The 14,748-nt window shown below is 41.0% G+C and overlaps 1 protein-coding gene across 4 annotated transcripts in view; it reads right to left on the bottom strand.

The window, feature by feature from the left end:
* Positions 1–14,748, bottom strand: part of PLCE1 (phospholipase C epsilon 1) — a 299,887-nt gene that overhangs the window by 146,233 nt on the left and 138,906 nt on the right. For all 4 annotated transcript variants that reach the window (XM_074382600.1, XM_074382601.1, XM_074382602.1 and 1 more), the window contains exon 3: positions 9,273–9,589. In XM_074382600.1, coding sequence (XP_074238701.1) covers positions 9,273–9,589 — 317 coding nt within the window. The remainder of the gene's footprint in view (positions 1–9,272; positions 9,590–14,748) is intronic.

Raw genomic sequence — 14,748 nt, 5'->3', positions numbered from 1 at the left:
AGATGCAAAAATCTTCAATAAAATACTGGCAAGCTGATTGCAACAGCACATCAAAAAGCTTATTCACGATGATCAAGTAGCCTTCTTCTCAGGTATGCAAGGCCGGTTCAACATACATGAGTCTATAAATATAATTCACCACATAAACAGAACCATAGACAAAAACCACATGATTATCTCGATAGATGCAGAGAAGGCCTTCAACAAAATTCAACAGCCCTTTATGCTAAAAACTCTCAATAAGCTAGGTATTGATGAAACGTGTCTCAAAATAATAAAAGCTATTTACAACAAATCCACAGCCAATATCACACTGAATGGGCAAAAACTGGAAGCATTCCCTTTGAAATCTGGCACTAGACAAGTATGCCCTCTCTCACGACTCCTATTCAATATAGTATTGGAAGTTCTAGCCAGAGCAATCAGGCAAGAAAAAGAAATAAAGGGTATTCAATTAGCAAAGGAGGAAGTCAGAACGTCTCTATTTGCAGATGACATGATTGTATATTTAGAAGATCCCATCATCTCAGCCCAAAATCTCCTGAAACTGATAAGCAACTTCAGCAAAGTCTCAGGATACAAAATCAATGTGCAAAAATCACAAGCATTCCGGTGGCTCAAGCCTGTAATCCCAGCACTTTGGGAGGCCGAGGCGGGTGGATCACAAGGTCAAGAGATCGAGACCATCCTGGTCAACGTGGTGAAACCCCGTCTCTACTAAAAATACAAAAAATCAGCTGGGCGTGGTGGCGCGTGCCTGTAATCCCAGCTACTCAGGAGGCTGAGGCAGGAGAATTGCCTGAACCCAGGAAGCGGAGGTTGCGGTGAGCTGAGATCGCGCCATTGCACTCCAGCCTGGGTAACAAGAGCGAAACTCCGTCTCAAAATAATAATAATAATAAGAATAAGAATAATAAGAATAATAACACACTTAAAGAGAGCCAAATCAAGAATGAACTGCATTCACAATTGCTACAAAGAGAATAAAATGCTTAGTAATACAACTAACAAGGAATGTAAAGGACCTCTTCAAGAACTACAAACCACTGCTCAAGGAAATAAGATAGGACACAAACAGATGGAGAAACATTCCATGCTCATGGTTAGGGAGAATCAATATCGTGAAAATGGCCATACTGCCCAAAGTAATTTACAGATTCAATGCTATCCCCATCAAGCTACCAGTGACCTTCTTCACAGAACTGGAAAAAACTACCTTAAACTTCATATGGAACCAAAAGAGAGCCCACATAGCCAAGACAATTCTAAGCAAAAAGAACAAGCCTGGAGGCATCACGCTACCTGACTTCAAACTATACTACAAAGCTGCAGTAATCAAAACAGCATAGTACTGGTCCCAAAACAGAGATATAGACCAATGGAACAAACAGAGGCCTCAGAGGCAATGCCACACATCTACAACCATCTGATCTTTCACAAACCTCACAAAAACAAGCAACGGGGAAAGGATTTCCTGTTTAATAAATGGTATTGGGAAAACTGGCTAGCCATGTGCAGAAAGCAGAAACTAGATCCCTTCCTGATGCCTTACACTACAATTAACTCCAGATGGATTAAAGACTTAAACATAAGACCTAACACCATATAAGAGAAACCTAGAAGAAAATTTAGGCAAAACCATTCAGGACATAGGCATAGGCAAAGACTTCATAACTAAAACACCAAAAGCATTGGCAACAAAAGCCAAAATAGACAAATGGGACCTAATCAAACTCCACAGCTTCTGCATAGCAACAGAAACAATCATTAGAGTGAATCAGCAACCAAGAGAATGGGAAAAAAATTTTGTAATCTAGCCATCTGACAAAGGGCTAATATCCAGAATCTACAAAGAACTAAAACAGATTTGCAAGAAAAAACAAACAAGCCCATTCAAAAGTGGGCAAAGAATATGAACAGACACTTTTCAAAAGAAGACATATATGAGGCCAATGAATATATGAAAAAATGCTCATCATCACTGATCATTAGAGAAATGCAGATCAAAACTACATTGGGATAGCATCTCACACCAGTTAGAATGACGATCATTAAAAAATCTGGAGACAACAGATGCTGGAGAAGATGTAGAGAAATAGGAACACTTTTACACCAGTGCTGGGAGTGTAAATTAGTTCAACCGTTGTGGAAGACAGTGTGGCGATTCCTCAAGGACCTAGAAACAGTAATTCCACTTGACCCAGCAATCCCATTACTGGGTATGTATCCAAAGCACTATAAATTGTTCAGTTATAAAGACACATGCACACGGATGTTCATTGCAGCACAGTTTACCACAGCAAAGACCTGGAATCAACCTAAATGCCCATTGATGATAGACTGGACAGGGAAAATGTGGCAAATATACACCATGGAATACTATGCAGCCATAAAAACAATGGTTCCTTTGTAGGGGCATGGATGAACCTGGAAACCATCATTCTCAGCAAACTGACACAAGAACAGAAAATCAAACACCGCATGTTCTCACTCACAGGCAAGTGTTCAACAATAAGAACACATGGACACAGGGAGGGGAGCATCACACACTGGGGTCTGTTGGGGAGAACTAGGGGAGGGACAGCGGGGGGTGGGGGGTTGGGGAGGGATAACATGGGAAGAAATGTTAGATATAGGTGATGGTAAGGAAGGCAACAAACGACATTGCCATGTATGTATTTATGCAACAATCTTGCATGTTTTCACATGTACCCCAAAACCTAAAACACAATAAAATATATATATTTTTTAAAAAGGGCAAAGGCCATATTAAGGAGACATGAGGTTTGAGAGCTAGCGACTCAGAACCATGATGCCAAGATCCTCCCCTCACTCCACGTTCCACCAAGGTGCTTCTCAGGAAAGAGGGGAGAGGGAGTGAAGGCAGGAAGGATGCCTCACAATCTCGATTTCCCTCTTCTTTTCTCAGCTGCATGCACTAAAGTATGTCATCTTTTTGGTAAAACTGTCAATAAAAAATGCCTCTCCATTTCCTCTAGAAAAGATAAAGGGCTTACGAATTTAAGAGGAATTTTTAAACAGTAAGATCAAAAGGAATGTGGGCTAGAAAAATAAGCTAGATGCAGGAAGACAAAGGAGGGTAAAAAAAGAACAATATGATTTGAGACTGTCAAAGTGAGACACTTTGTGGGTGATCAGGAAGTTTGCACTTCTTGGCTGCTCCCCCTGAAAGGTGAGAGAAAGAATATTGGCCTCTAGGAGCTTTAGCTCAGGACTGTGACTACAGAGATGTGTCCAGATTAAGAAAGTTTGGAAAGACCAGTCTCTCAAACTAAGCAAAGCAGGACAAAACTGCCAACACAGATCTTGACCATCTCTGCCTGAGGACTGACCCCTCCATGTGCTTCTGTTTCTTTTCAACGATAAAGAGAGTCTCCTTTAAGAAGTTTCTCTAGTGTGTGCACCACAGTCTAATAGGTTAGGAGAAGGGGGAATGGGGAGGAAACATTGCTTCCAAGCCACAATCTAAACTGATTTTAAATGATTTATCTCAAGGCTTTCGTTAATGTAAGCTGAACCTTTTCAGTAATTTCATGGTCATACTTTGAGTTGCATATTAACCATGCTTTCCTAAGAATGAACATTATGTAAAACTGCCCAAAAAACATTAGGCATTTTCTTCCTTTTTCCCACATTACAGTTAAGTCATTGTGTGGAAAGTTGTTAGAATACAGAAACTTCTAGCTCAGAAGCATGGTTCTGGGGGTAATCTGGAACCAGTTGCCTTCCTAAGCCATGAGTCTTGCTCATGACAAAAACTGATTGTCTTTTGTCTGGACTGTCTTCCATTTCTATGAACTTCCCTGTCTATTCCTCCCATCTCTCAAGACCCAGTCCCAGACTCCAGGGCTCAGTAGAATGAGCTCTGGTCACCCACCTGGACACCCCAGCCTTCACTGTTGGTGCCACTCTCACTGCACTTACTTCCTGCCTTTTTTGGTATATACTTGTGTCTGTGCCTGGGAGCTTCTGGTAGACTATTTACTCTCCTTAGTGCATATCTACCACAGTACACTGCTTCTAAGAAGTAGGGGATTAACCGAACGGATGCATGAGGAAATGCATTCACTTCCCCCACCCCAGTGACTAGCACCTGCAGTGGAGCTAATATTCTCTTTCTTGTCTTTAAGATGCTATACTATTCCAAGGAATATACATCTTTCCACTGAGGAAAGTGCATTTATTTTGTGTATCCAATTTTGGCAGAATCAAAGTATGGGCTCAAACATCAATTTTTTGTTATATATTGCTAATTTTTTATTTTTAAAAAACATGTTTGACATGCCAATGGGAAAAAAGAGAAAGTTAGAGCACAGTAGGTACTCTGTGTAGAATGTGTCTGTTCTTTGAGACAGGTCTCACTCCGTCACTCAGGCTGAAGTGCAGTAGCACAATCTTGGCTCACTGCAGCCCAGGCAATCCTCCCACCTCAGACACCCAAGTAGCTGGGACCACAGGCATGTGCCACCATGCCCGGCTAATTTTTCATACTTTTTGTAGAGATGGGGTTTTGCTATGTTTCCCAGGCTGGTCTCAAACTCCTGGGCTCAAGCGGTCTGTCCACCTCGGCCTCCCAGAGTGCTGGGATTATAAACATAAGCTACTGTGCCCGGCCAGTAAGTATGTCCTTAGTGATCTAGCAATCCTACTTCTAGGTATATAGCCTGAAGAAAGAAAATCAATATATCGAAGAGATAACCACACTCCCATGTTTATTTCAGCACTACGCACAGTAGCCAAGATTTGGAAGCAACCTAAGTGTCCATCAACACGATGAATAGATAAGAAAATGTAGTCTATAAACACTTCCAACAATAAAAAAGAATGAGATCCTGTCATTTGCAACAACATGAATTGAACTGAAGGTCACTATGTTAAGTGAAATAAGCTAGGCACAGAAAGATAACCTCTGTGTGTTCTCACTTATTTGTGGGAGCTAAAATTAAAACAATTGAACTCATGGAGACCAAGAGTAGAAGAATGGTTACCACAGGCTGGGAAAGGTAATAGAGTGGAGTGAGGGAGGAAGTGGGGATAATTGATGCATACATACAATATTTAGAAAAAATGTAAGATCTTGTATTTGATAGCACAACAGTGACTGCAGTCAATAATAATTTAATTGTACATTTAAAAATAACAAAAGGAGTGTAATTGGATTGTTTTTAATACAACAGATAAATGCTTGAGGTGATGGATATCTTATTGACTCTGATGTGATTACCATTGTAGGCCTGTACCAAAATATACCTTATATCCCATGAAGATATACACATACTGTGTATCCACAAAAAATTAAAACTAAAAATTCAAAAAAACAAATGAGTGAATGAATGAATGAATGAGTGAGGGAGTGATGGCAGAAACCTAAATAATGGGAAATCGGATAAAAATAGAAACAGAAAGATAAGTAGAAAAACGATAAACACACAGAAGGTTTAGAAAAGAAGTAGAAACAGAGGGAGGGAAGATGGAAAAGAGACCCAAGGCTAATTAAATAATTCTCAATTAGCAAGTCGGATTTTACTACAGACTTGAACCTGATAATTTAACAAGAAAGAAGCAGCTGGGTAAGAAGAGCTAGACTTTGAAAAAAGATCTGGATTCTAATATCCACTCAGACAAGTGACTCACTCTCTCTCAGCTCACTGCTTAAAAAAATTTTTTTTTTAATTTTGAAGTAATTTTAGATTTACAGAAAAGTTGCAAAAGACAGTACAAAGAGTTCTTGTACACCCTTCACCCAGCTTCCTCTAATGTTAGAATCTTTCATAATCATAGCACAGTTGTCAAAACCAGGAAATTAACATTGATACAATCATACTAACTAAGCTATAAGCCTCAGAGTTTCTCCAGTTTTTCCATTAATGTCTTTTTCTTGTCCAGGATCCGCTAGGATCCCACATTGCATTTAATTGTCATGTCTCTTGGTCTCCTCTCGTCTTTGACAGTTACTCAATTTTTTCTTACCTTTTATAACCTTGACACTTTTGAAGAGTAGAATGTCCTTTGATTTAGATTTGTCTGATATTTTTTTCATTACTAGATTCATGTTGTGTGTTTTTGGCAAGAACATCATAGAGATAAGTCCTGCCTTTCTCAGGGCATCATATCTGGAGGTGTATGTTGATACGTCTCCTTACTGATCATGTTAGCCTGGATCACTTGGTCAAGCCAGTGTCTACCAGGTTTCTTCATTGTTCTATTTTCCGTTTGTATTGATAAACATCTTGTGGAGAGATGCTGTGAGACTATTTGCAAGTATCTTATTTCTCATCAAAGTTACTTTTGCCCAATAATTTTAGAATTCATCAGTGGTCCTTGCCTGCCACAGTTATTACTGTAGTGTTCTAATGATGATTTTCTATTTTTCTCATTCTTTCTACATTTATTAATTGAAATTTTCTGTAAGTGCTGTCCCTACTCCTCATCTCCACCACACTGACTTATTTACAACAGTATGAACTCAAGAATATTTACTTTACTCTGTGGGCCATAATTCAGCACTATCATTATTAATTTTGTTATCTAAGCTTCACTTTCTTCATCTGCAAGACAGGGATAATGACAACTGTCATAAGAATTGAATGAGATTTTTTAAAATGTGAAAATGTAATATCTAGTCCAGAGCATCTATTAAATAAATGCAAACTCCATTTCTTCCTTTTTTTATAGTATGTAAAGCCATGCTAATTTGAAGGCAAGGCCATTAGAAATCAGTGAAAATCTAAATTTGAAAATTCTCTTTTGATGTAATGAAACTTTTTAAAGATATACAAAGAACTAGAATTTAGCTATTCCAGTCTCATCTAGTAGAGATCATTTGGGATCTGACTATATGAGACTGATTTTTAATCAGCATACCCATAATTCGTATGAAAATAGATGCTTGAGAATACTTGAAACAGACTGTTCTCTTAAGTAGCTTAAGTGTTTTCCCAGAAATCTTGTTTACGTTCTGAAGTTGCTTAGCTAAACTATTTTCAGAGATAGTCCAAAGCCTGCCTCTACCCAGCTGTAGGTCATAGCATCACTAACTCTGAATTAATGAAATCACTGACTCGTCTTTGATTCCTAAGGTTATGGAAGTGAATGGAAGAAATCCAAGTTTAATTTAAAATTAGACTTTAAGTTTTGGCAATTCACTTTCAAATTCAGGTGGAAATTTAAAAATTAAAAAAAGATAAGATAGAATCCTAAGGATGTGAGAGTGGGTAGATCTGGAAGTTTAAAATAATTCGTGAAATACAGTGAAATCCACTAATAAAATCACTCAGTTTACTGGAACTTTCATTTTCCATCCCATTTTTATCAGTAAGGAAAATCAAGAACATCAGGAGATTTATTTTTAAAAACAACTTTGGGGCAGTGAAGTTTGCAAGCTCTCATGTGGACTCCCAGAGACTCTGTCTTACTCAGTTTGGGGTGGGGCTGGGAATCTGCAGTTTTAGCAGACACCAACCCCCAGTGCAATCCTGCTGCAGGTGGGAAGCAGCATCCTAGAGTGGTTCAAAGCCCAGGCTCCAGGGCCTGACTATGTGGGCTTAAACCAAAATTGCCACCTACCACTTGTGTAATCTTGGGAAAATAACTTCATCTCCACATACTTCCATTTCCCATTAATTAGAAAATTAGTCCCATTGATAAGATGGGGCTAATGACATGACAATATCTGTCTCCCAAGGTTGTTGTAAGGAGCAAGTGGTACATATAAAATAACACAACAGTGCCAGATGGACTGGTGTTCAGGGCATGTCTGGGCACAGAATCACTTGAGCTCAGCCTCTAACATTTGCTGCATTCACTGGGCCTTATCAGGTCACTGACATTTACAACCATCATCAGGATTTGGATTGGCAAGCTATGGAGGCTGCAAAGTGAGCTCCAGTTAGAAAGTGTTTTGTGTTTTTTTCTAGAGACGGCGTCTCACTCTGTCACCCAGGCTGGAGTACAATGACATAATCCTAGCTCACTGAAGCCTCTAAACTTCTGGGCTAAGAGATCCTCTGTTCTCAGCCTCCACAGAGATTACAGGTGTGTACCACCATGCCCCGCTAATTTTTAAATTTGTACAGACAAGGTCTTGCTGTTTTGCCTAGGCTGGTCTTGAACTCCCAGCCTCAATCGATCCTCCTGCCTCACCCTCCTAAAGTACTGGGATTACAGGTATGAGCCACCCCACCTGGCCAGAAAGTGTTTAAGTAACAATGGCTGACAGATCCTCAGTCAATCCTCAGTCAATCAGAGATGTATATAACTCAGAATAGGAATATCCTGTTAACATTTAGGTAGAGTTTACTAAATTACCAAAATAGAAAACTATTGTATCTGTGTTGAGCCAACTAACAACCAACAAACATACCAATTAATATTTTGTGATTTAATATTCAAAGCAAAAGAAATTAAGTCTAAAACACAAAATGTAGAATACAAAAGTCAGGGTGTGGGTCACATTACTAAGATAAAGTGCATTTTAAGCCCAAGAAGGCAGTCAGCCCTGACCCCAGCACTGCATGGAGACTCCCTGCTCCTTCCTGCTACTCCTCCCTCCCCCAGGGCCACAAGGATGCCAGCCAGTGGCTCTTTATCTCCCCGTGAGTCCCTAGACCCCCACACAATGGCTTTGCCCTAGGTATTCCCAGACTCCAGTCACACCTGTCTTTTTCAGAACAGCTTCTGATGTGGTCTCAGAGGCTTTGGAGTGACTTTCTGGGGCTGAGGATCTTTGTGGGATGCAGAGAGAGAACCGAGGTGATTCACTGCCCCTCAATGAATTGCCCATGGTTCCCGCCTGCTCTGCTGACCCAGGTGTTTCTGCTGAGGGAGTCCTGATAATGGGAGCCGGTGAGGGGGTTGGTTATACGAATGCAGTCAGGGATCATGTTGTCAAAACTCAAAATTGAGGCATGTGGTTTTAAAAGCCTCTGTGGGAATGCGGGTTCGGTGGGGGAGAGGAAGGGGCTGGGCATTGGCATTCTGGGTGCCCAAAGGGACTAGGATTGGTGGACTGGGTAATGCTATGGAATGGAGGTGAAATCAATTAGGCTTAAGGGCAAGTTGGGGTACAGTGAGAGGAAGGATTGCAATGTGACGTCTGTCTCCTTGCCGGGAAAGGAAACAGCCATCATGGAAGTGGCAAGACAGAGTGGCAATGAGACACATCAGGAACAGACGAACCTAGAAGGGGAAGGATGCTTGAAAATCACTTACAGGCGAGTCAGATACCAAGACATCCAAAAGTGGCTTCTTACCTCATTAAACCTGACCACCAGATCTTCAAGGGCGTTGTGTTCTCCGTTCTGAGTGCTAAGAATTGACGCTGAGATGGACGCTTTGAGGCAGGGCAGGGACCTCTGGCATTCGGGAGTGCCCAAGTCCCGGGTTAAGAAGCAGAGGTAGTCGACCGGCAAGACCCTGCGGTAAATACTCTGCTCCTGTTCCATCAGGATGCTGGCGACTTCCTCCGGGAACTGGATGAGAGGCTGCAGATCAATCAGCTCCTTGCTGATCCCAGCTGAACTTGAAGGGAGGGCATTAGAATTGGCCATGGAGGGGCTTGGCTGGCGTTCTGAAACAAAGCAACAAAAGTCATGATTACAGCAAAGTTGGTATCCCCTCCAACAGATACTTGAGAGCCATTCCAAGTCTTTTATGTTCTTTAACCAAATCCTCTGCTTAGTGAAGAGTTCTGTACTATTTTTCTTGTTACAAAGACCTTTCTGATATCTGTCCTGTCTATCCTCCAGTTACCCAGTGAGGTGGGGGTGGAATGGCGGTGGTGGTGGTAGGGTTGGTTTTCCATTTTCAGAAGCAGCATTAATCCAGCACATCATTACCCAACCACTTTACTATGATACTTTGTAAAATACTGTTTGATTCCTTATACTCCTTTGCTAACTAACTGTCAGAGTGACACGAAATGAGGGTGGGTATAGGCACAGCCAACTGAAATGGAAGAGAAATGAAGGCTGTGGAGTGAGGAATATGTACACGCATATTATGTGTAAACTGTCAGGACACCCGGGGACAGGGACTCTCTGCACCCGAGCTTTCAAAATGTTGTGGTATTCTTTGCCAACCCTTCACTGCCAAAGAGTAACTTTGATTTCATTGAGATCTATTTGGGGATTTGCAAGAACAGAACCATCTACAAACATAAGAAAGGAATAGGTAATAAGGAGATATATCTCAGTAAGTAAATCTTACTCCCTGGCCCATAATTGGTAGCAAGGTGACAGGGATGCAGTAGAGAAGGTGGCAGTGCAGGAGATGGAAGTACCAGAGTGGGGGATGCCTAGGCCCACAATGATTCCCATAATTGGAGACACCATACTTGCCTCTTTATTTTGACACCCTCCTAGGCTGCCTCTTAACTTCTTACCTGTAACTCATTCATTCAATTAACTGAAAGTCTATTATGAGCCCTAGAACAGAGTTTTCCAAGGTATGATCTCTGGAATACTGGTACTTGCAAGAAAAAACAGTTTTGTGGTCACCTGAGTTGAGGAAATGTCACATATTCATGTTATCCATTCTCTTCCTGGAAATACCTGTCATCCAGCCTGGACACTGGGTAACAGCAAAGTTCATAAGGATGACTTCCTTCATATTCAGACCTCAGTATTCCTGTCTCTTTTACAAACCTCCATTGAAGAAAACTGGGATTATCACTTCAAACTACTTCATTTCTGTATTATTAAACCCTGAAGTCATCATCCCTGAATTTGACTTCTGCCTTCCCTTCTATTCTAATAAAACTTCTCTGTCCTCAGCAAACTTCTAGTTTCTTGGCCTTGGTCTGCTGCCATGATAAGCATTTTAGTTGGTACTCACCAGCCAGAGATTCCCTAAGAAGACAGCTTGACTTTCTACCACAGGCATGTCCCAGTCCCCAATTCTGGGCAGACTCAAACCATCCATGACTTGGCTTCTGGGCTGCTGTATGATGACGCTGACAAGTATGCTTTGTAGTGATGGGGCTGTCAGCTAGGCCCTCAACGTGGCTGAAACTTGACACGAACTTATTTACTTTTTTCCTGAACAACTCACTATCCTCTTTTCTATTTTTCTCACAGTCCCAAACCTGCATTTGCTTCCCTCACAGTCATTTGACTGTTTCTTAACTATGCAGAGACAGTTAAGGTCATGTCAGAAACTCCTTCAATTCGGATGCCTTATATTTCTTCCATCTTCTTTTTCCCTGAGAATGGCATGTGCTTCCTCCTCTCCAAGGCCACCCAGGTTTGTGATTAAATCTGCCTTTTTCTCCTCCAGAACTTGCTTCAGTGGTTATTTCCACCTTTAATCCTTCACTTTCTGCTGATTTCTTTGCATACCCAAATGTTCAGTTTCCTTTTTCCTTAAAAACAAATGAATAGGACATCCCTTGTTCTTTAAATCCCAAATCTTCTCTGTCCTTCCCTTCACTATGTACCTTCACCAGGTAGTCCACAGACCCTGATTCCTTCTTCCATGAGTGTGGTGAGTATATCTTCTGATATAAAAATCAGGCCATGCTGTCTATCCAAATTAATAAACCAGTGAGGACATGGGACAGAAAAATGGAAGCCAGGTTGGGCCTGGTTGACTCTAAGCATTTTAATGCATCTTTTGAAACAAATTACCAAAAATCTTCTGTAGCCAAAACTGGAGACTGACAAATTATACTTGGTTCTATCTAAACTCGTATTTAAAAAAATTAAAATTAGGTTGATGCTTAAATCTACCCTACATGGCCTCCCTCTCCAACTTTCTGTATAGTTTAGAAAGTGACTAAATTTCCTGAAAATTGATTCCGAATGTGGCTTGATGAAAGAGGCCAATTGAAATTTCTAGATACTGAAAATTTATGTACAGTGGAATTCTCAGAAGTAACCAACTCTAAGACATGATCTCAAACTACAGCACTCTGCAGAGAAAATAAAAGTAACTCCAGCCACTTCTCTAATATATAAGAGAAGAGACAAGGTAATACAATATGCAAATAATGTAAGGTAAGATGTCACATTTGAAACTCCAGTATATCTTGAGATATGAATCACATATGGAGTTACAATGAAGTCTAGTGACTGGTGGGAAACAGCAATAAGAGAGGCCCAAATAAAGAATAGAAAGTAACCTGGTCAATGTAACCCTAATAAATCTGGTGGCCCCAGTATAAGCATATATCTCAGTATAAGCATGACATCACACTAACACACACACACACACACACACACACACACACACACACACACAAATTAAATGCTAGAGGCTTTGAAACAATGTCAATCTTTCATGTAGGTTTCCTTAAAGCTGGATCACTCAGGGATTTCATATCATGTACCACCAAAAACATCTGAGAAGTCTTCTTGGGACATAACTCTCTGTCCCCTAAGTTCCATACCTTTAGTAGCTGTTAAAAACACTTCCCACTTTCCCTCATCCAGGTTAAACTCTCCTTATTATCTCCTCTTTTCTCTTCATATGACACATTGCCCCAGTCCTCAGCTGTAACTTACCTCTGAGTTTTCTCTCTACAACATGGGCCATTGGAAGACGGATTAAAAACTGAGTAGTTCTAGGACCCCTGGTCCTTCCTTATCATCCATGAAGCAAAGCTGAATAAAATTATCCACCTCATTGTTTGCTCACAGTCCCATATTTTTCAGTCAATAGTTATTCTAGGCTGGGCACTGTGGCTCACACTTGTAATCCCAGCACTTTGGGAGGCAGAAGCAGGCAGATCACTTGAAGCCAGGAGTTCAAGACCAGCGTGGCCAACATGGTGAAACCCCATATCTACTAAAAATACAAAAAAAAATAGCTGGGCATGGTGGCAGACACCTGTAATCTCAGCTACTCAGGAGGCTGAGGCAGGAGAATCACTTGAACCTGGGAGGTGGGCTTGCAGTGAGCCAATATCATGCCATTGCCCTCCTGCCTGGGCAACAAGAGCAAAACTCCATCTCAAAGAAAAAAAAAGTTATTCTATGGCAGAGTAAGGCTGTATTAGTCCATTTTTCACATTGGTAGAAAGAACTACCTGAGACAGTAATTTATAAAGGAAACAGGTTTAATTGACTCACAGTTGTGTATGACTGGGGAGGCCTCAGGAAACTTACAATTATGGCAGAAGGGAAAGCAAGGCACATCTTACATGGTGGCAGGAAGGAGAGAGAGAGAGAGAAAGAAAGAGAGTGGGGGAAGTGCCACACTTTAAAACCATCAGCTCTTGTGAGAACTCACTATCACAAGAATAGCAAGGGAGAAATCTGCCCCCATGATCCAATCATCTCCCACTTGGGAGCCCTCTTCTGACAAGTGGTGATTACAATTTGAGATGAGATTTGAGTAGACACAAGAGCCAAACCATACTGCAAGGGAAAAATCTGCCCCCATGAGCTATCTATCATCTTCCACCAGGCTCCTCTTCTGATAAGTGTGGATTATAATTTGAGATGAGATTTGGGTGGACACAAGAGCCAAACCATACTGTAAGGGAAAAATCTGCCCCCATGAGCTATCATCTTCCACCAGGCTCCTCTTCTGATAAGTGGGGATTATAATTTGAGATGAGATTTTGGTGGGGACAAGAGCCAAACCATATTGAAGGCTATATCTTTAGATACTGTCACAGCTTAGAAATATTTACCATGAGACATAGTAACTTCACATTCTGAGTCTCTGCTCAAATAAAAGTTTCCTGTTCTAAGTGCTTTATATGGATTAATTCAGGATGTAGATAGTATCGTTGTCCATATTTTATTAATAAGAGAGCTAAGGGCCAGGCGTGGAGGCTCGCGCCTGTAATCCCAGCATGTTGGGAGGCCGAGGAGGGTGGATCACAAGGTCAAGAGATTGAGACCATCCTGGCCAACATGGTGAAACCCTGTCTCTACTAAAAATACAAAAAATATCCAGGCGTGGTGGTGAATGCCTGTAATCCCAGCTATCCAGGAGGCTGAGGCAGGAGAATCACTTGAATCTGAGAGGCAGAGGCTGCAGTGAGCCGAGAATGTGCCATTGCACTCCAGGCTGGGCAATAAGAGCAAAACTCTGAAAAAGAGAGAGAGAGAGAGAGAGAGAGAGAGAGAGAGAGAGAGAGAGAACGAACTAAGGCTCACATAAGGTTATATAAGCAGTAAGTCAGACAGCTGGGATTTGAGCAGGATCTATTTGACTCCAGAGCATGTTCCTGATCACTCAGGATATTGCCACATTGGCATACTGGTTTATGGATGCATCTCAAGTGATTTAATTTAGAATAAATCAATTACTGTGCTAGTTTGCTTGTAGTGATCTGATAAAATAACCTCTTCAAACTCTAAAGATAAGGATTTGACCAAGAGTGTAAACAGCTTCTTCTTTGGTCAGCCTGGAACCATCACTTCAACCCCTGTAACTATGTGATAACATGCACACAGAAACTCAGAAGTCCACTCTCCTTTCCTTCCCATGAGTTCACACGAATGTTCTCATGCTTTAAATCAGTATTTTTCAAAGTGTGTTACACTGAATTTATGCACAGCACAGTTTCTTAGTTAATAATTTAGGGAACTACTGGGTTAAACAAAGTTAAACAGGCTTTTTTTTTTTTAACTGCAGGATTTCTCTAAGCTATTAATAATTCCCACGAGGAGAATATAGTATCATAGCCCATAGTATCCCGCCTCAACCTTGTTGTCTGTCTCTATATCGTTTACATGGGATTGCAGTCTCTTCAGAATGTTTCTCATCATACTCAGA

Source organism: Saimiri boliviensis, chromosome 12 (assembly GCF_048565385.1).
Source record: "Saimiri boliviensis isolate mSaiBol1 chromosome 12, mSaiBol1.pri, whole genome shotgun sequence".
Lineage (NCBI taxonomy): Eukaryota > Metazoa > Chordata > Mammalia > Primates > Cebidae > Saimiri > Saimiri boliviensis.
This window is presented reverse-complemented; position numbering and strand designations above follow the sequence as displayed.